This window comes from Lissotriton helveticus, chromosome 7 (assembly GCF_964261635.1).
Source record: "Lissotriton helveticus chromosome 7, aLisHel1.1, whole genome shotgun sequence".
NCBI classification, from domain to species: domain Eukaryota; kingdom Metazoa; phylum Chordata; class Amphibia; order Caudata; family Salamandridae; genus Lissotriton; species Lissotriton helveticus.
This window is the reverse complement of record NC_136068.1, coordinates 1,705,903,085-1,705,925,507: the sequence shown is the minus strand read 5'-3', so window position 1 is coordinate 1,705,925,507 and position 22,423 is coordinate 1,705,903,085. Positions and strand designations below refer to the sequence as shown.

At 49.5% G+C, this 22,423-nt stretch overlaps 1 protein-coding gene across 1 annotated transcript in view; it reads left to right on the top strand.

Moving 5' to 3' along the window:
* LOC144769651 (IgGFc-binding protein-like) overlaps window positions 1–22,423 on the top strand; it is a 1,105,637-nt gene that overhangs the window by 162,806 nt on the left and 920,408 nt on the right. Inside the window, exon 10 of the mRNA XM_078653826.1 lies at window positions 132–142. Within this exon, the coding sequence (XP_078509952.1) occupies window positions 132–142 (11 nt within the window). The remainder of the gene's footprint in view (window positions 1–131; window positions 143–22,423) is intronic.

The following is a 22,423-nucleotide window of genomic DNA, read 5'->3' as shown; positions in this document are numbered from 1 at the left end:
CCCCAGCCTTTGGGGAGCCAGGTGTAGGCCTTCGTGCCGCAGATGAAATACATGTTTGGGGATGACACAAAGGAAGGTGGATCCGTGGAATCCAAAGTTCTGGTAAAGCGGCAAGCGCTGCGACCCACCAGCTGTGTCCCAAGTCCTTCTACACACATGTGGCCTGTGACGTTGATGACCGACAGGGCCACAGTCAGAGTGGCAGCCGTTCGTTTCCGCAGATAGGAGAAGGTGGGTCTGGTTGGATTGTTGAACACCTGCATTTCGATTCGTTCTTTAGCCGGGATGTCCATTTGGATCGAGTCGCTGGGGGTCAGCGGGCAGAAGTGTGTCTTTGTCTTGTTTCGCCCGGCCCCGTGAGAAGAATGTGCTGCAGTTCTGCTGGAGGTGGCATTGTCCGTATAGCTCTCTTGCAGGAGGATCAGCCAAGCAAGGCAGGAGCCGTGGACAGAGAAGGGTGAAGGGATGAATGGTATTGAATGTCCAGTGGCATGGGGTAGCAACCCACAGATCCAGCAGTTGGTGGTATTGGTGGCAAGATTGTGCTGGTGAAGTAGCTGCACGAAAGAGTTGTTCCAAAACTCCTTTCGCCTCTCTCTTAGTTGAGGAGAGAGCGGGATTAGATAATGTTCCTTCATGGTGGTAGGCTGAGCAGTGGTTAGGAATGTTTCGTGAGCAGGTGCATGTTCTTCCAAAATCCAGAGCGTGGTCATGAGGAGAAAACAGAAGAGGATTGTGATGAAGAGTACAATTGTCTTTGAGCTATGGAGTCTGTCTGTTCTCGGATTTCTGTAGTGGGTATTTCCTGCTGTCCCCGTCGGCTTCTTGTTTGGCGCTTCCATCATCTTCTTATCTGGCGCTTCCATCATCTTCGTTTTCAAGGTGCTCGGTAGTGGGCAGGACCACAGACTTAGTTTTAGCTTCTCTCCAGGTAACCCTTGGTAGTTTGGGTCACCGTTCTGAGATCCTTTAACCTAGTCCGTGGCCTACTTAGCCGAAACTGCCTCCTTTCGACGCAGGAAATACCCTTCTCGAGATGGCACAGTGGGGTCAGGATGTTTTGAAAGTTCAAGTGTCTCAGTATCAGGATAGCAGTTCAACGATGGTCGGTCCTGGTTCAGGAGCTCTTCTTGGGTGTTGACGGTGTCTGTCGTGGCCAGGGCTGGAGAGACCTTTTTGCAGTGATGAGCGTGCAGCCAGTGTTTCTTCCCCTCCACTCGAAGTGCGGTCCGAGTGGTGATCAGCACTTGCCAGGGGCCCGTCCACCGGGGTTCCAAACTCTTTGATCGCTGAAAATTTCGGATCAGCACGAAGTCCCCCGGCTGGATGGCGTGACCCGGACCCCTGGAAGCATCGGGGATGGCCTGCTGCACCTGCTGATGAAGGACAGACAAAGTTTCAGTCAATTTGTACAGATTATCAGACATTAGGACGTCCGGAACGTCATGAATGGAAGTTGGTTTCGGGGCAGACCAGACGCTCATGGGTCGACCGAAGACAACTTCATAAGGGGTTAAGTGATGTCGGGTGGGGGTAGAGCGCATCGATAGCAATGCCAATGGGAGGGCGTCTGGCCATTTCAGGCCCGTGGTAGCCACTATTTTGGCCAGTTTAAGCTTTAGTGTGGCATTGTGTCGTTCGACAAGCCCAGCAGATTGAGGGTGGAAGACTGCGTGGAATTTCTGTTTAATACCCAGCCCATTTAGGATGAGCTGGATAACTTTGGCTACAAAGTGGGGGCCATTATCACTCCATAAAACACGACAGAGGCCATAACGGGGGAAAAACTCCTTTAACAGAACCTTTGCAGTGGCCATAGCGGTGTTGTCACGGGTTGGATATGCTTCCACCCACTTGCTAAATGCGCACACCACGACGAGTACATATTTCAGGCCTTGGCATCTGTCTAGCTGGATGTAGTCCATCTGCAGGACTTCAAATGGGTGGTTTGGGACCCCAAATCCCCCCCGGGGTACTCGCCCTGCTCATGGTCTGATCATTACCTGATCTCATTTTCCCTTCCTACCCACCCCCCAGCTAAGCCCCCCCGCCCCAAAAACACCTGGGTTCGATCTTGGGGCCGAGTCAATCCGGAAAATCTCTCCTCCCTTCTCACCTCCTCCCTTCCCTCCTTGCAGGGTCTTTCCACTCTTTCCCAGTTCAAGGCCATCGACCATTGGCTCTCCTCTGGCTGCGACTCCGTCGCCCCGCTCAAACTTATCACCTCCAAGCGCGAGAAGGATGCCAACCGGTGGTTTAACGTAGAGCTTAAGGCCACCAAACTTAAAGTACGCCGCGCGGAGCGGGCATGGAGGAGAAATTATTGCCCCATTTTAAAGCTGGAGTATACCACCGTTCTCGCCCAATATAAAAAAGACATCTTGGAGGCTAAAACATCTTACTTCTCCTCCAAAGTCCTCGCCGCGGATAACCAATCCAAAGAGATATTTACGATCATCCACAACCTAGCATTCTCGGACAGAACAACCCTCAAGCCCGTTCCGTCCGAAGACCTCTGTCACTCCCTCAATAACTACTTTATTCATAAAATTGCGATCATCAAAGCCAACATCCCTCCCCCTTCCCCCTCCTTCATGGATCCCCAATGCCCCCCTCCCAAGGGTGAGCTCATCACCCTCCCCCTCATTACTAAGGAATCTCTGATCTCTTTAGTTTCCTTGGTCAAATCTGGCTCTCCGCTTGACCCCTGCCCTGCTCACATCCTCCGGCACATATTTTCCACTTGCCCTGACCCCCCCCTTCACCTCCTTAATAGTTCCCTTGCCCAAGGCATAGTCCCAAACCCCTTGAAGTCTGCGGTTATCGTGCCTATCCTAAAAAAACCCGGGGCAGACCCCACCGTCCCCGCCAACTTCCGCCCCATCTCCCTCTTGCCATTTTTGGCTAAGGTCCTCGAGCGCCATGTCACCTGCGCCCTGAGCTCCTTCGTGGAGATGCATGGGGCTCTTGCCCCCCGCCAGGCCGGCTTCCGCCCCGCACACTCTACGGAGTCCGTTGTCATCTCGGTCCTGGACAACCTCAGGGAGGGTATGGATACCAACCAGCGCCAGGCCCTAGTGCTCCTCGACCTCTCTGCCGCCTTTGATACTGTGGATCACACCATTCTGCTGTCCCGTATCAAGGCGGCGGGGATCGGGGGTACCGCTCTGGTCTGGCTTTCCTCCTTCCTGAGGGACCGCACCCAGGCCGTCCGCCTGGGCGACTTTACAGCGGACGTCCGGAAAGTTCAATGCGGGGTCCCCCAAGGTTCCTCCCTTTCCCCCCTCTTATTCAATCTGTACGTTGCCCCGCTTATCTTTTCTCTTCAACAGATGGAGGTCGCCGTTTTTAATTACGCGGACGACCTCCAGCTGGTTTTCAATCTATCCTCTTCTCCTTCCTCTATCTTAAACTTTCAATCTGTTATGCTCCACATCAGGGACTGGATGAACCACAATCACCTTAAACTCAACCCCGACAAGACCGAACTGGTGCTGACGGGTGGTTCATCCAGCCCCTGGTCTCCCCTCTTCTGGCCCCCCTCCCTTGGCCCTTCTCCTGTACCCTCTTCCTCTGTTAAAACCCTGGGCATTAAACTCAACTCTCAACTTACCCTTCACTCCCAGGTTAGCTCTGTGGTGTCTTCTTCTTTTCTTGCACTGCGCACTATACGCAGGGTGTCCCGTTTCTTTACTTTTTCCGCTCTCAAACTTATCATTTTGGCCATGGTGGTATCCCGCCTGGACTACGGCAACGCCCTATATGCTGGCATCCCCGCATATAGCTTGCGCCGCCTACAACTGATACAGAACCAGGCGGCCCGCCTGGCCTTCAAACTTCCAAAATTTCACCACTCTACCCCTCTTCTAAAAACGCTACATTGGCTCCCTGTGCTGGCCAGGGTCCAATTTAAGCTCGCCTCTATCACCTTTTTGGCACGCCAGGACGTGGCACCTGCATTTATCTCTTCTGAGATCACTCCCTACGTTCCCACCAGGGAACTCCGCTCGTCCTCCCAGTCCCTCCTCACTGTCCCACGCTACCGGAGAAAGAAGTGGGGAGGCTCAAAATTTGCCACTCTTGCCCCGATCCTCTGGAACTCCCTTCCCCTCGAACTCCGCTCCATCACTCTGTACCCCCAATTTCGAAAACATCTCAAGACCTTCTTGTTCAAGAAGTTCCTTGAGTAACGCGCCATCACCCCCCCTTGCTTTCTAGCTCTGGACCATGTTAGCATTAGCGCCAAGAAACCGTTGGTAGACGTGCGCTCTATAAATAATTTTAAACTAAACTAAACTACAGTTCCTTTCCCGGGGTTGTGTTGCAGGCATATTAAGCATTGTTGGACCAGGCGTTTGGCGGAATCTGGGATCTTGTCATTGTGCCAAACCCTGGAGACAAGTTTGATCATGGGGGCTGATCCTATGTGGGCAGGGGAGTGTGCCATGGTCAATATGGGAATCAAGTACGAATCAGGTAGCAACCATCTGTTCGTGTCTTTTGTCCGCCAGCAGCCTTCATCGTCTTTCAATCCCACCCGTGTCCATTCAGTCAATTCGTGTTGTGTGCTAGCCGTTTGTATGTCTCTAATTGTGTCCTTGGCGTCAGTCCAGTTTTCTGCTTGTGACCTGGTCACGTACATACGTGTTGTCGTTCTGTTTTCAGCTGTCGTTCGGGCGGTGATGTCGGCTAGTGCATTTCCCTGTCCAATAATGTCTGTCACTTTCTTGTGTGCCTGGCATTTGATAACGGCAAGTTTGTTGGGGAGGAGGACAGCTTCGATTAAGGCGGAGACTAGATCCCCGTGCAAAATGGGTGTGCCGTGTGAGGTCAAGAATCCTCTCTCCCTCCAGAGGAGCCCAAAATGGTGAACCACCCCGAAGGCATACTGGCTGTCGGTGTAAATGTTCGCTGTGGTTCCTGTTGCCAGGATGCAGGCTCGTGTCAAAGCAATCAGTTCCGCTGCCTGGGCAGATCGCTGGGCGATGCGGGCTGTTTCTACTACAGTTCGAGCCGTGGTGACTGCATAGGCAGCGGAAGTGGTACCATCGGAGAGTTTGATGCAAGAACCGTCCACCCACAGCTCCCCGTCGGGGTCAGGGAAAGCCGTGTCTCTGAGATCGACCCTACTCCTGGTCTGTTCGTCCGTGAGAGTCACGCAGTCATGTACGGGGTGCACATTGGGATCGTTCTCTGGCAAGGGTAACAGAGTTGCTGGGTTCAGTGTGGTGCATCTTTTCAGGGTGATATGGGGGGCAAGCAAGGTCAGTTCGTATCCAGTCAGTCGTGCACTCGTCAGATGTTGCGTCTTGGTTTGGTTCAGGAGGGTGTCGACTGCATGGGGTACCAGTACCGTGAGGGAATTCGAGAGTACAATCCCCTCACTCTGTCGGATAGAGATTGCAGCAGCAGCTACAGCTCGAAGGCAGGCAGGCAAGGCTCTGGCGACAGGGTCAAGAGTGGCAGAGAAGTAAGCGCACGGTCGTTGCTTAGGGCCGATGGCCTGGGTCAGGACAGATAAAGCGCACCCCTCCCTTTCGTGAGTGTAAAGGGAGAAGGGCTTTTTGTAATCAGGGGTACCTAGGACAGGGGCTGAGCAAAGGGCATCTCGCAGTTCTGTGAAGGAAGTTCGACACTCAGGGGTCCAAGGGAGTGGGAAAGGGACGTCTTTGTTTAGCAGAGAAAGCAGTGGTTTTACAACGAGGCTGAAGTTTGGTAACCATTGTCGGCAGAAGGAGGTGAGGCCTAATAGGGAGCGAACCTGCTTCTGGGTCTTAGGGACAGGGGTATCTAGAATGGTTTGGATTCGATCAGGGGTGAGTTTTCTTCCATCTTTGGACAAAAGGTGGCCTAGGTAAGTGACCTGGGGTAGGCAGTATTGCAACTTCTTCTTGGAGACCTTGTGGCCATTTTCCGCAAGGAAGTGCAAGAGTTGAATGGTGGCGGTAACCGCTAGAGGGGTGGTGTCGGCTGCCAAAAGGATGTCATCGACATATTGTACCAACACCACTCCGTCGGGTAACTGGATTTGGTCTAGTTGTCTTTTGAGGGCCTGGCTGTAAATGCTAAGGCTTTCCGTGTAGCCTTGAGGCGCTCGGCAAAACCTATATGAGCGGGCTTTTAGGGTAAAGCCGAAGAGATATCGGCTGTCTGGGTGGATGGGGATGGAGAAGAATGCGTTCTTGAGGTCGATGACGGAGAAGGTGGTGGCAGTGGATGGAATCAAAGTCAAGATGGTGGTGATGTCTGAGACCACAGGGTACTGGGGTACCACCACTTTGTTGATCTCTCGGAGGTCGATGATAAAACGGTATGCTTTCTCGTCTCCCTCTCCCTGCTTCTTGATAATGGGCAAGATAGGGCTGTTGCAAACGTTGCTAACCACTTCCTCTACCACTCCTGCGTCTATCAGTGACTGGATAATCATTACCAATGCCTTCTCGCCCTCTGGCGATATCCGATATTGTGGGAGTTTTGCGTCTGGTCGGACAGTAATGTGCACTGGGTCAATTAACATACGCCCTACGTCCGAATCCGCTTTGGCCCACAGATACGGAGGTAGAGTGTCAAGCAGGGACGCGTCAACGTCGGTGATGGAAAACATGTGTCGGGGAGAGCAATGTCTAAGCAGAACGGGGTTGTCGTAAAGAAACACTCGAACTCCATCTTGAGAACACCTGATCGTCGCTCGGAAGTGTTTCAGTAAGTCAAGTCCCATAATGGCGTCAGGGCTATTGGAGGAAAGCAAGAACGTGGTGTCGGTGGTGTTGTTTTCTACGTCAAAGAGAATCGGGGCAGACAAAGGGTTGGTGGAGGGCGTTCCATCGAAACCTGTCGATGTTATGAGTGAGCCAGACAAGGGTGCCCTTGGAATCAGTCGTTTAGATAACGCACTACGTGTTGCGCCAGTGTCTACCAGAAATGGAGACTTGGTACCCAGGACCTTAGCAGTGACATAAGGGCCCTGCTGGTCAACATAGAGCTCGACTGGATCCCTCCCTCGCCCTTGGCTGTCCTATGCGAAGGTGTGAGTGTCGTCATAGTCAGATTGTTGATATTGGTTCTGCCTGGGTCGATCGAACGTATTTGGTCTGCTTGATCTGTCATTAGTCGCGTCATTTGGGGGCCCTCGTTGTTGTCCCTTAGGTCTCGGTCCGTTTGCTACATCCCTGGGGTCTTTGTTTCTGATCATTTCCAGAAGAACTGGGCACTGGGATTTCCAATGGCCAGTCCCTTTGCAGAAAGCGCACTGGTCTTCTCTAAGGTCTGTGCGTCCACTGTAGGAAGTCAGAGTGCGGTCCTGGGGAAATGTAGTCTTAGGGACGTTTGTCTGGTAGTTTCCCCGGTATTGGTCTCGTCCTATAGTCACCCCTTGCAGTTTGGCAATCATCACCCTCTCTTTTAAGTCCTTCTTCTTTTTCTCTGTCGCCCTATCGTTTTCATTTTTCTGATGCTCATAATATTGGGCCATTTGGAGAATCGCTGTAGGTTTGGAGGCTGCCCAACTACTCTCGCTGGCCTGTAGTTTCTGGGAGATTTCCGATGATAGGCCCTTAACATAATTCTGGACAAACAGATGGTGTCCGGTTGCAGTGGTCATGTCCTGGCCGCTGTAATCGGAGAACACCGTTTCAAACCGGGAGAAGTATTCTGATACATCCTCCTGGGGTTTTTGGCGACAGGCTGTTACTATCGACCAGTCCACTTTCTTTTCTGGGATTAGGGTTTTTAATTTCTCTACGATTTTATCTGGGAGGTCTAGAATGGATTTCAACGGCTTTTGTCCTGGTCCCCGTTGTTTGTCCAGGTCATCGAGTTGTGACCAGGTATGTCCAAACAGATCAAGGTGGTCGACTTTCCGGATTTGCTTCCACACATCAGCTGGTAGACATAACCCGAAGAACAAGTCGATGTCAGCCAGGGTCATAATCGTTGAGCCCAGGGCTGTACCCAATTCAGTATAGAAGGCAGTGGGGTTTTTACGTAGGTCGGGTAGAGATTTCCGGAATGTCAGTATCTCTTGCCGGTCCCATGGCTGGTAGACCCAGTTGTACACTACCCTTCCCTTCGCATCTTGGTTGTTTGCATCATCGTGAGTCCCTGTACCCCGAGGAGGAACCCAGTAAGGGGCAGCCTCTCGTATCGGCATCATGGTGTTAGATTGCTCGGTTTGGTGGTTCGGTCACTACAGAGGCTGCGGATTTAGCTCCCGGCTTTCGTTCAGTGAGGTGGCGGAAAACCTCAAGCGTACGCGTAAGGAGGTCCGACACATCACACTCGCCCTCATCCCCGATATCGACCTTCCGGTACAGAGTCCTTAGGCTCTCGGGACCTTTGTCTCGATATCGGTCCTCGTATGCATTCAAGACATGATAACACAGTCGTACGGTAAAATGTCGTCTGTGACTCCCTGTATACGAGCTGAACACATCCGTGATGTACTCTTCATCCTCCTTCCTTTCTACCAGTGTCCTTGCTATTTTGTCGATCCCCGCTCGCTCATCTTTGTCTAGTCTGTTTGTTCTTGCAGGGCCAGCCCCTCGAGTCTCATGGTCGTCTATCGTTGTTGTGGATGCGGGTTTTAATACAAGGGGTTCGGCTGGCACAGAGGCCATTGGGGCCGACGCTGTGGCGGTACCTTCGTTTGTACCTGGGGGTGGCGCGTGCTGCGCCAAGGGTTGAGAAGGGGCATATGGAGGGGGCATGTAGATGATAGGAGGACCTAACAGCAGGTCCTCATTGGCTCGTTGTTTCGAGGGTAAATCAGGGTAGAGCATGGAGGGGGTTCTAACCGGACACTGGCTTGGCGTTTCCATTTCTAGTTTCTGTTTAGCTTTCTCTCTTTCCTTTATCTCTTTTTCTAGTTTCTGGGCAGCTAGGTGGGCTGCTTTTCGCAGCTCTTTTTCCAACCTACTCTCAGTTTTCTTTTTACGTTGTTCAGTTTCTTTTCGCCACATGCCGAAGCTGTCAAGCATAGTAGGTGTTGTCTTGTTTTTACCCAGGGCAGTTTCTAGCGTTTTTATTTTATCATCATCGAAGGATCCTATCAGGGGCCACTGACTTTCTTGACCCTTTTTTGTATATTTATGCCATAGTTTACTATAGGCTATAGCGGTCAATCCATGCTTCATGAACATGTCCTTATTAGGGGTGCCTTCCAGTGGGGCTGGATGGTCCATCTCTAATAGGCGGTCCGGGCTAAACAGGCTACTAATCAGTGGGGAGAAGACAGACATGACGGCTCGTAACGAGGGACTAAAAAGTCAGCACTGCCTATCTTATCACTAGGTGCAAAGACTGGACAGAATATTTCTATTCTACGTTGTTTGCAGGCAGTGAATACCTCATGGATCAAAATAACAAAAGACCAATAAATAACAATGGGGAGAATGAGTAGGTCCGCAAAGATCTGCGTTACCTACCCTTTTCACTGTCTGCAAAAAGGGTGGTCTCTTCCCTGTTTGCAGACAGGGAATCTCCAGGAAACAATAGTTTTGCGAACAACAGTTCAGTTTCAAGTGATTATTGAGTGGGGGAGAAAAAATAAGCACGGCTGCTACCCTACCTATCCTCCACTGCTTGCAAAGAGAGAGAGCCCGTTGTTTCTCCGTTTGCAGACAGTGAATCTCCAAATAAATAAAAAGGAGCAATACTAGTATTTTTAAACAAACAAGCAATCAAGCAATCATTTCGCAACTTGTCGTGATTACACGACCTTACCCGGACCGCATGGACAGTTTCTTGTCTTCCGAATCCAGCGCCCGATCGTCCTCTCTTCTCCGTTATCCTCGCGGCACTCCTGATGGTTCCCAGTCAGGACCGTAGATCACTCGAGAGAGGTCTGTTCGGAACCAGTGAAGTTCGGATGATCGGCTGTCAGACGAGGGTCTATCGGACAGACGCGTTCCCGATCGTTGCAGTCGTTCACTTTGTCGTCAGGACCTCTCCCACTGGATCCATGGGTCGCTGATGGGCCCCACGCTTGGGACGCCAATTGTGGAAAAAAAAAGGGTGGCACTACCAACCAGAATATAAGATCCTTAAGTATTGCCCGGCGGTGTCGCCTCTTGAACCCACAAAGAAGTTAAACTATTGAAGAGGCAGGCGCTGGAGACTGGAAGGCAGGAAACAAGGTTTTTATTCTCTCCGGAGGAGAACACAACAAAACGGGCAGAAGGTATCGTTCTGAGGTGCTCGAACTGCATCCCTGAGGCCTGGCCTCTTATACACAAGTTTATCTCTTTATTGCATGTAACACATTCTCGTCGATACTTTGATGTACGGAAAGACATCCTCAGAATCCCCCCTTCCCAGCCCGTTCCCACGCAAGGTTACAGTGGAAGTCCCCGCCCCGTTCACAACAGCTGATGATCATCGCGCAGCTGGATATTCCGCCGATTCACGGAGTGTGTGGGGTTCGATCGGATCTCGTAGGGCGGGGGGCTTTGATCAACCCGGGGATCCCTTGCTGGGGGGAAACTTTCTATTGTACGGGGAGGGGCAAGGAACAGTATCGGCAGAGCTGGGTGTCGGCCTAGGAACGAGGAAGACGAACGGGCACACGGGGAAAAGGGGTTTGCATCAAAGGGCCGGGGATCATAAATGGGAAGAAGGGAGGTGTCGCGCTGGGAACAGGACGAGGGCCTGGGGCAGAGCAGCGCTGAAGAGGGGTTTTATGATTCGCGGCAGGTGCAGGCAGGGGGGTTGTCAGTATGCGGGGGATGCCGGCGAAGCTAGGAGGGGGAGAGAGGCGCGCTGGCTCTCGGCGGGAGCAGGGAAGCCATGGTGTTCAAAATGGCGGCTGTTTTACGCGCACAAAAAGGTTAAGGAGAGCAAGAGGGCGCCGATAATGTTGACGGTCTCAGTCCAGCTTTCAACACATGTTGCTGGTGACTGACATTGGCAAATGGACCTGATGAAATCTATCAGCGTTCTATGATCATTTCTAGCATCAAGATTAGTCCAATCACTTTTATATCTGAAGGGGTGGTTATGAGAATAAAGGATTTTTTGGGGACATGGTTCTGTTTTTCTCTCACTGATATTGGCACCACTATGGTCCTATGATTCTTTGTAATACAAGGGTACCATGAATGTATGGCCATCGTAGATCAATAACTGGTATTATTGTTTCTCTCCAGGTGAAAAATGTCCCTGTGACTGTGCCATATACAGACTCAAATGGACTGGCTATAAAGTTGGTCGAGGATGGCCTAATGCTCGATCAAACCTCAGTGCTTAGGCTCAAAATCAGTTTTAATGGGACAGTGACCCTGGCAGTCAACCCTACAATAGATGCATGTGGACCCTGCACTGATTCTAAGGACACAGTTATATCTCCAATACAAGTTGGTAAGTGAAATATTATTTCACCAGTTACAAATGAGAAACAAATAATTACTCCCAGCAACTCTCCTCAGTTGACTTCAGGATATAGCTGCTGCAAAGTCTTCACTTAGAACCATATTGATACTGCTTCACACCCCTACAAGTCTTTCCATGGCCTGTCAGGTTTACTACTTACTCTCTACGATTTCGCCAAGGCTGTAACAATCTGTAAACGAGTCTCTGGGAAATAAAAATGCTAGGCTATGGGCAGGGCAGGGTGCGGCTAGGATGTTTCTGTAAAGAGGCTTATGTTTGGGAGCTTGGCTTTAAGAAGCAAGCAGTGACGCACTGGCGGCGCTAAGGGCTAGTAAATAAGCCCCTAAATGTCCAGGGTCCCTGGTGATTCTGGTTGCAAGGGACACTTTTAGCCATGGGTTGAGCTTATTTGTCAGGCATGGCTTGAATTCCAGCTGAGATATGAGAGTCTCCTCTCATTTATGAACACCAAGCATAGCTGCATAGGTTTCTTGGGCCTCATTTATGAGAAATGACGCATCGCTGCGTGAAAGCAGCGATGCTTCACTTCTCAGTGCGCACTCCTTGCGACATACCTGATGCGTCATATTTACTGTATGACGCATCATGTCGCAAGGAGTTACAGATATGTCAGTATTTCTGACGTATCTGTATGGCGCAAAAGTGACGCATTGCTGGAGTCTTTCACAAAAGTGACGCAACTCCAGCAATGCATCCTTTCACATGGGGCAAGCCCCATGTGAAAGAGCCTGCGTCAGTCTTACGTCTGCTGTGAGGCAGGCGTAAGATTTTGACACAACGGTGTCCTAGAAGTGACGCAGTGCAATCTCATAGATTGCACTGCGTCACTTCTACGAGGCTTTTTGCGGGGGAACGCCCGCCCTGCATACATTATACCTGACGCAGGTATAATGTAGCGCAGGGGTTTACAAAGTGACGCATCTGCTTAGATGCGTCACTCTGTAAATAGTGCGCAACAGGAGACCTGTTATACGCCACCGATGCGTCACAAAAAGTGACGCACTGGAAGCGCAAAACTGACGCAAGGCCCCATAAATTAGGCCCCTTGAGTCTCGTTCCACTGAACGTTTGTCAGACTCTCTTAGCAGCTGTCTTTCAACACAGGTATTACCAGCATTATTCACTGCCTTTAGGTTCTTCGTGGTGAATTTCTTCCAGCAGAGCAGCTTGTTTCAGCAGGAAAACTCTTCTCAGCTCCAAGGCAAAAGGCTTCTTGGACCAGTGGCCTAAACATGTGTGTTTACAGAGAAGCTAGTTTACTATTGGAGGCATTCACTAAAATAATCCTCCACAAGGCTCATGTCTCCCGCTACTATAGTGATAATGTGATCCACGTCCTATTAAGAGAATGTGCTTTCCAATATTAAATCTTTGACAGAACTTCAGAGATCTAAAACAACACCACATTGATTCAACTGTGCAAACATCTCCTTTGTCTCCAAACTTCACCTTTGTGGCCCGCATTTCAGCCACCTGAATGTGAAAGGAAACAGCTACCTAGGCGTCTTTTTTTGCATTTGAGGTGGCTACGTTTGATACATATAAATCAGAAATCCTCTGAGTTAGTGCATGAAGTTTAGACACTACCACAGAGAGAGGTCCATGCTCACTGTTTCCAACTTTTAGTGTTCTCATTCCATGCTTTAAATCAGAGAAATTCCAAGTCATAAGTGTTAACCTTAGACATCTCAAACTCAGAAAAGTGCGCTCTGCTGAGCCAGATCAGCTCTTTGCAGTTCAGTCCCAGATCTCACTTACCAGCCAAAAACAGTGTGTCACAGATTTGCTTACAGTTTCTGCTGGATTTGTGTTTCACAAGTTGCATTACAAACTGGTGAAAAGTGTTGAATTGTGAGTTGATTTCCAGAGCTCTATGTGCTGAAAAGTAGGTCTAGGCCAATGTGCTACCTTGCCCCTCTTTGCATTAAGAGGGCCTACCATGGGTGGTGCATGAGTGTTCCCATTTAAGCCTCAAGATTTTGATGCAAATCCCTATCTCCTAACATTGGTAGACAGGAATTTGCGTAGAAAATGTGCCTCTTTCAGACAGACATAATGTTAGAAAAAAGTTTTCTTTTCCAACTTTACGTGTGTGTTGTACTTTACATCACACATACCATATCGGAAAAGTATAAGCATCGTATTTTGACTGAAAGGTAACTCTTCAAGTACCAAACCTATGCTAGACATCACACATCTGTTTTTATGCTTTTACCATGGTGCAAGGATACATGCACAGTGTGAGGCCACCAGAATTGAGCCAGCACAGGGAGAGGGGTGCATTTTCTTATCTTAATAGATATGGTTCCTTTCTGCTTGTTGTCCTTGCAGTGCAGTGCAGCACATTTGGTGGCTGCATTGTGTGAAAATTAGAAAGCTTCACCCTGCTTGTGTAATCCTAAATGCAAGATCAACAGTGACCTTACCTCTCTCAAACTGATGCGAAGACCATGATAAGAGGCACTCTTGCCTACAGAGCCCTGGGACCCCGAGCACCATTCTGAAACATTACCCCCAACTTTATTGCCCACCAGCAATTGAGTCTTAAAACTATGTCCTACCCGTCGACCTCAAATTCCACATCAATGACCCCAACAATGCCAACTCCATCTCACTCCTGGAGAACCTGAACAACATCAGCCTCACCCAACTGGTCACCGAACCCACGGATGACTGTGGACACACACTGGACACCATTTTCACTTTCAACAACAGAATACAATTCAGCCAATGCCACAGAACTCACCTGGACTGACCACACTATCATATATTTAACCCTCAACGACATTGAGCACACCATCTCAAGGAGTCTGATCTTCTCCCACCGCATCTTGAGCAAGGTCACCGAAGCACAGTGGGCTCCGGCCCCACCACCTCCCAATCCGAGACCTCAACGGACCTCAATCAGGCCATCAAGAACTTCACCGCCAGGATCACCTGCGATCCACTGAAACCTACAAAATCCAACAGCGCTAAACATGCCAGCTACCACACCTCATAACTCATCACCTCCAAGCACAACTGCAACCAACTGGAGAAACAGTTGCGTGCCAGCAAGAACTGCGCCGATAGAGCAGCTTACAAAACAGCCCTCAGCAAGTATCACTGACACATCACAGTAGCCAAAAAAGCAGCCATCACCACCCATATCAACTCTGCAGCCAACCAAAGTAACTCTTCAAAATAGTCAAAGAATTCTCCAACCCAACAGCCACAGAGAACGCCATCTACCCCTCCCAAAAACTCTGTGACGCCCTCTCAGACTACTTCCATAGAAAGATCACCAACATCTACATCAATTCTAACATTGAGCCCACCACCCTTATTCCAGACGACTTCAACCAACCAGCGAACACCAGTCAAACCATCACCACCTGGTCACAGCTAACCTGCATCACCACCTCAGCCTTCATGTCCACCATCTCCTCTGTGTCGCCCACCGACCCATACCCCCACCACTTCTACAACCGTGCACCGAACACTATTGGCATGCAACTCACCAGCATCCTCAACACCTCCATCTCCACAACAGCCTTCCTGGACAGATGGAAATACGGAGAAGTCAGACCCTTCCTAAGTGAAGCCTCCCCTGACTCCAACAATCTTAAATATTATCACACGATCTCCTTACCCTCCCATCCGGCCAAAGGGCTTGAGAAAGCCATCACCAGCAGCTCATCAAATTCCTGGACGAAAACACTTACAAGACGCCTCTCAATCAGGATCCATGCCAACCACAGCACTGCACTGATCACCGCCACTGATGACAACAGAACACTCCTCAACCATGGAGAAATAACGGCCCCATCCTCACCGTGTTGTTTGACACAGTCTACCACAGCATTCTCATCAACAGACTCCACAACGAAGTCATACAGCAAAACACCCTCAAGGGAATCACCTCCTTTCTCACAGGATGCACACAGAGCATCCGACTCCCTCCCTTCACTTCTGCACCCAAAGACAATATATGCAGCATACCACAAGGATCATCCCTTAGTCCCACCCTGGTCAACGTCTACATAACCGCCCCTACAGACATTGTTAGATCCCACCGACTCAGCACATTCTCCTATGCAGATGACACTCAACTAATTCTCTCACTCCAATGACAAAACCAACTTCTGCAACTCCATTACTAATGTAGCCGAATGGATGAGAGAAAACTACCTCCAAATTAACTCTGACAAAACTGAAGTGCTGATCTTCAGAAAGAACAACTCTGCATGGGACCACAACAGAACCCACTTACTCCTGAGGCAAAATAGCCGGGAGCTCTGCTGTTTTACTGAATATTTTTAAAATTGTCACAAATACCTGTATTTCTAACGCACGCCGCTCTTGGCAGTCAGGAAACCTTTAAGAAATCAAGCGCTGCACAGCTGACTGATCGCTGTTGCAGCACCTCGCTTTCCCTGACCACTCCGGCCGCCATCGACCGCGAGGCGACAGGCCACGCCCACTCAAGGCCACGCCCCCCTCCTAGCACTTAAAAGCGCTGAATCTCAAGCGCTAAAGGCAGAACCCACTTACTCCTGAGGCAAAATAGCCGGGAGCTCTGTTGTTTTACTGAATATTTTTAAAATTGTCACAAATACCTGTATTTCTAAAGCACGCCGCTCTTGGCAGTCAGGAAACCTTTAAGAAATCAAGCGCTGCACAGCTGACTGATCGCTGTTGCAGCACCTCGCTTTCCCTGACCACTCCGGCCGCCATCGACCGCGAGGCGACAGGCCACGCCCACTCAAGGCCACGCCCCCTAAACCTTGATCTCCCTGATAAAACATGTGCTTACACCGGACGCGCAGCGGACGGGCGCAGCGGGCGCGCCGTCAGCGCGCCAAAGGCGCGCCAAAGGCAAGCCCGTCTGGGCCCGTCCGGGCCCAGACGGCCTCAGGCCTAGATACTCTGCCCAACTCACAGGAACGTATCACTTACACTCGAGAAACACTGCTCGCCCGGAACCCTAAAAAACATCTCCAGTGCAAATACATCCTCAAGGAAGACACTCCCTTTGGAGGTTGTAGCCTCTGTAACAAACCAGAGGTAACGGAAGGTCACCAAGGACTTCGCCTTGGCCTTCTGAACTGCAGGTCCTTGGTAAAACACGCCCACGAAACTAACATTCTCGTCCAGGACCTGATGCTAGACATTTTGTTTCTGACTGAAACATGGCTGACCCCGCACAGTGACTTTGACATGGTCAATGCAACACCCCCCGGTTACCAAATATGCAGCCTAAATAGACCGATCGGGAGAGGTGGTGGCCTAGCCATAATCCACAAAAACAATCTGAAGTGCAAAATGGAACGTGGATCCATCAGAGACTGTGAAAGTTGCAATTTCACTATTCAGATCTCTCCATCAATCTCTCTCTCGGGAGTTTTAGTGTACCGTCCGCCGGGCGCACTTGGAGAATTCACCAGTACCCTGATGGATCACATCGCACTAAAAACCATTTCAGTCTCTAACTTCCTCCTCCTAGGGGACTTTAACCTGCACTTTCTGGATCATGCGGACAATGCAGCAGTTAATTTACTTGCTGATCTCACCACAGCCGACCTCCATCTTCAAAATACTAAAGCCACCCATGAGAAAGGCCAACTCTTGGATCCAATTTTCACCAACATTAAGAACCTGAATACCCAGGATCCCACCCCCTTGCCTTGGACAGACCATATGCTGATCCCTATGCATTGGTCACTCAAAACAACTTATGTTCCTAAACAGAAAACTAGGATACGTACCAGACGGTGGTATAAACTAGTACCAGAGGAATGGGAAGCTAAACTACGTGAAACCACTGGCCCTCTGCCCACGGACCCTAACTCCGCTGACAGAGAATTCAATGATTGGCTAGCCCATCCCCTAGACAGTCTTGTCCCTCTTACCAGTACATTAAAACACGTTAAAAGAACTAATCCCGCTCCCTGGTACACACCCGCCCTCAATGCCCTTAAGAAGGAGTGCAAAAAGGCAGAACGCTCCTGGAGAAAAAACAAGTTGACACCAGATAAAAATGCGTATCAGTCCGCTATGAAAGCATACAAACGAGCCCTTCACGCTGCAAAAAGTGCCTTTTACGAGGAAAAAATAAAAAATTCCTCTTGTTCAGCCAAAGAGACCTTCTCCATCCTTAAAGAGCTCCTCCAAGTCCCTGACCCCCCACAGAAACCCATGGACCCCAAGGCAGCGGAAGAAAAATGCGTCAATCTGGCCACCTTCTTTGACGAAAAAATCAAAAAAATCATCACCTCCCTTCCTGCCTTTAATCCTAACACTATAATGAGAGCCAAGGAGTCGTTGTCTCCACTTAATAAGCCACAGCTAGCAGCGCTCGGACCAGTTACAGAAGAGGAAGTGATGGCTACACTCATTTCAACTAAGAGTGGAGCCCCCAGTGACCCAGTTCCCATACGGTTCGTCAAAACCATCCCTCAGACCATAGTCCCTCAATTGACGGCCCTCATTAACATATCGCTGGCACTAGGAGAAGTCCCCTCAAACTGGAAGGAGGCCGTCGTTAAAGGGCTTCTCAAAAAACCATCGCTAGATCCGGCAGACCTATCCAACAACAGACCTATCTCCCTCCTCCCCTGGATAGGCAAGGTCGCCGAAAAATTAGCAAACAAAAAACTATCACATTTCCTGGAGTCAAACCATCTCCTTAACGACTCACAGACGGGCTTCAGACCAGGTCAGGGTACGGACACCGCCCTTCTAGCAGCAGTAGAAAAGACCAGGGAAATTATCGACACAGGAGGATCAGTGGCAGTGGTCCTCCTAGACCTGAGTGCGGCCTTTGACACGGTCAGTCACCAGGTCTTAATCCATCGTCTCGATAACATCGGGGTGAAAGACAAGGCGCTAAAATGGCTCTCGTCCTTTCTCTCCCGACGCTCCTTCCAAGTATGGGAAGGTGAAAGCCGCTCCCCCTCCATTCCCCTCCAGTGTGGTGTGCCACAGGGCTCATCCCTGAGCCCCACGCTGTTCAACGTGTACATGGCCCCACTGGAGGAACTGGTGTCCCCATTTGGTATCTCTATAGTTAGCTACGCCGACGACACACAGCTGGTGGTAACGCTTTCCCACCCCAAGCTAGAGCCTTCCAATCTCCACGACTGCCTAGCTAGTGTACATCAGTGGATGAGTGACTCTGCCTTGAAATTAAATGGCTCCAAAACAGAGATCCTGCTCCTAGGACATAACGGCCCGAACCTCCCCCCCAACATCTGGCCCGCTTGCATGGGAGAACCACCCACCCCCAAGACTGAGGTCAAAAGTCTTGGAGTATGGCTGGAGACCGATCTCACTTTCAGGACACAGGCAAGAAAGACTGTCGGCATTTGCTATGGACTTCTGAGATCCTGCAGGAAGGTACTTCCTCTACTACCCTTCCAATCGCGTCTCTTGCTGATCCAAGGCCTAATCTTATCTAGGCTGGACTACAGCAACGCCATTTACCTAGGAGCTCCAGAATCCACCCTCCAAACGCTTCAAAAAGCCCAGAATGCCGCAGCCCGACTCCTAACAAACACCCCGGCCAGAACATCTGCCAAGCCCGCACTGAGGACGCTGCACTTGCTCCCCATTAGGGAAAGGGTAACTTTCAAGGCCCTCTGTCTGACCCACAAGGTACTGCACAATGTTGGCCCCCCTATCCTAGGTAAGTGGATTACACCGTACAGACCAACGAGAGCGCTCCGTTCCGAACATGGGAACTACATCACGATCCCCAAGGTGAAGAAGGCCCGGTTCGGTGGCCGTCGTTTTTCGGTCAATACGGGGAAAAAATGGAACACACTCCCCCTGAGCCTCAGAACAGAACCAAATCTCCTTCGGTTCAGGAAGTCCCTCAAAACCCTACTCTTTCCCTGAGCCATTTTCTCCCCCCGGCTTTCTCCCCTTTGTGAGTAAGAGGTTCAGCGCTGGGATACCCTCTGGGTGACTACGCGCTTTAGAAATCTTTTAAATAAATAAATAAATAAACTGTGGCCTGCAGAACTTGGACCCTCATCTACACTAACCAATGACCCATACAATCTCGGCATCATCCTCGACAGTCAACTGACCATGAAACTGCAAGCTAGCGCAGTTGCCTCATCTTGCTTTCACACACTTCACATGCTCTTCAGAATCTTCAGTTGGTTTCCAGCAAACACCAGAAAGATCATCAACCAGGCCCTTGTCACATACCACCTCAACTATGGCAACACCTTCTATGCTGGCATTTCCACTCAGCTCCTCAGAAGACTCCAGACCATGCAGAATGCTGCAGCCAGACTCATTCAGGAACTCTCCAAATGAACCCACATCACCCTCCACCTGAGGGACCTCCATTGGCTCCTCATCCAGAAAAGATGCCAGTTCAAGATCATCTACAAACCTACAAAGCTCTCTCTGACCTAGAACCTGCCTACCTCAACCATCAACTGAACTTCCACTAACCCACCAGACACCTACAATACTGCTCACTCATCCTCGCACACACTCCCCGCATCTGCCATAGTGGCAGCCGCTCCTTCTCCTGCTTTGCTGCCCAGACCTAGATCATCCTTTTCTTCCAGCTCCTTCCAGCCCCCTCGCTGGCAGACTTCAGAAGGAGACCCAAGACCTGGCTCTTCTACAGAGACACAGAGCCCAGATACCCCTTGGGGTGACAGTGTTGCTCTCTACAAATGCAGTTAATTGATAGGTTGAATTTTTAGCATGACAAGTTCACAGCCTTCTTGAAATATGTTAATACGAAACACAAGACACATGGGATAGAGTGGTAAGCTGCCTGTAAATAATAAGCCATATGAGTGCTACAAGTCAAATGTTCCAGTATCAGGCTGTGCCTTTCCATGCTGTGCATTGTGTGAGAGCCACTTTGAATCCTGAGAGAAGAGCAAGCATGGGGTATGATATGCACCTTGATACCCTATCGGGTGTTAAATCCTGAATGATTGATTGGTGTATCTACACACAGATGGCAATGAGTGCACCACTGGGGTGCATTGTAGTTGAAGTTGGGCATAGCATTTCTCAACTCCCATGAAGTTTACAAGCATCGGTAGTAAATGAAAGCTAACCTACCTCTAGAAGTTTATCTTCTGTATCGGATTTTCCCAATTAAGAATTCCAAATTAAGTTTCGCATTGGATTGCACATAGTAGAGGATATGACCCTGAAGCAGTGGGTGCAAACGTAGCATGCAGTCTAAACTCACACATTTTGTTTAAAAGCATTTGAGACCAATCTATTCATTGCTACCTCTTCCCATATATCTTCTCTTGGCAGCTTTCTAAAGAGGCAGCACGTGGACTGCTGTATATGAAGAGGGGCATTCACAGTGTATTGGGGGAGAAGAGGTGCAGAATGTTGCTACAAGACAGCAAGCTGTCTTCTCCCTCCCTGAAGCCTTTCGGATATGCGATATAGGTTTTACCTTTAAAATTCACCTTTGGAATTTGGGCTACACTTTACAAGTGAGACTGCATAGGGATGAACACGTTCCCAGGCTGACTCAACTGTTATTAAAGCTCTGTGAACCAGGTTCTAGCTCCCAAAATCCCAGGATCTAGCTCCCAAAATCTGCTACATATCCCTAGGACCAAAAGAGTCCGTTGGTGTGGCAGATCCTCTTCCCATCAAACACCCAAGCTCTGAAACAGTCTACCATCTGCACTTCGTTCTGAAAGGAGCAGAATAAAGTTCAGAAAGGCCTTGAAGACATGTCTTTTCACTCTGCCCTAAGCCTACACCTCTTTTTCGTCCTACAGCGCCAAGACGCCTCGGCATAAGAGCGCTCAAAAAATAGTTCAGTCAGTCAGTCAATCAGTCAGGTTAACAATTAGCAGGAACCCACTATTGATGAGAGAGAAGGCCTGGTTAACACCACACTGTCTCCTTTCAATAAACATCGCTGGTACCAGGGGACTCTGAGGCCGCCAGAACATCAATTCTTTTTTTTTTTTTAACCCAGCAGTGGCACAATCAGTGCTCCACACTGCTCCATAATTACAAACTGGAGCATTGGGCCCAAAGTGTCAGTTTGTAGAAGCCTGTGTCACATTATACCTGCACCAGGTATAATGAATGCACAATAGGCATTCCCACGTAGAACTGATGAAGTCAAATGTACAACTTTTCACCATGTCACTCTATGACTTGACGGCATCAAAATCCCTAAGCCTTCTCAAACCCAGCATAAGGATTGACACAGGGTTTTAACATGGGACTCACCTTTATGTTCTGACTCATTACTGGAGTTGTGTCAGTCTTATGACCAACTCCAGCAATGCGTCAATTTAGCGCCAGCAGATGGGTCTGAATTCGTGATGCATCCGTGAATCCTTGCGTCATGAAGCCCTGTATTGTAAGTAAAGTGCATCTATGGCCTCATTAGGGCCTTTGCAGCAGGCAAAAGAAATCTGATGCATCAATGACAATGTGTTGGTTCTTGTAAATGTGTTGGTTCCTGTAAATGTACCAGAGTTCCAGAGATCTGCTGGAGGCCAGCAGATCTCTGGTACTCTGGTGAAATAAGCCCCAAAAACCCAGGAGGATCTGTGGAGAAGATGTACACAATGCACAGTGGGTGCCATGACAAATCATTATTTTTAATTGGTTGTTAGTAAGCTGCATAACATTATGGATTCTCTCCATATTTAAAGTCATTATTTGAAAATCTTCTTCAATGCCCATCACAAATCATATAACAGATGAAGTCTACAATATTGCTGCGTGTCTACTCAGTATACTGTCTACTATAGGCCTCGCACAGACTCATGTGACAGTATTTCCTCATACAACCAAATCAAAGATACATACTTTAGCTTTCCCCTCCAGGCTTGGATTGAGGATCAGTGGACATTGCATTCGTTTTTGTAGTGCGCATGTGCCATTAGTAGGAATTCCCATATCAAGCTGTAGGTTTCGCTCATGTGTTTTGCTTCTGTCTGGGTGTAAAATTGAAAGGCTCTGATGCTGAGTAGGTGTAATGTCAACAAGGACTGGTGTATGGTAGCAGAGGAGCATGTACATAAAAGTAGTG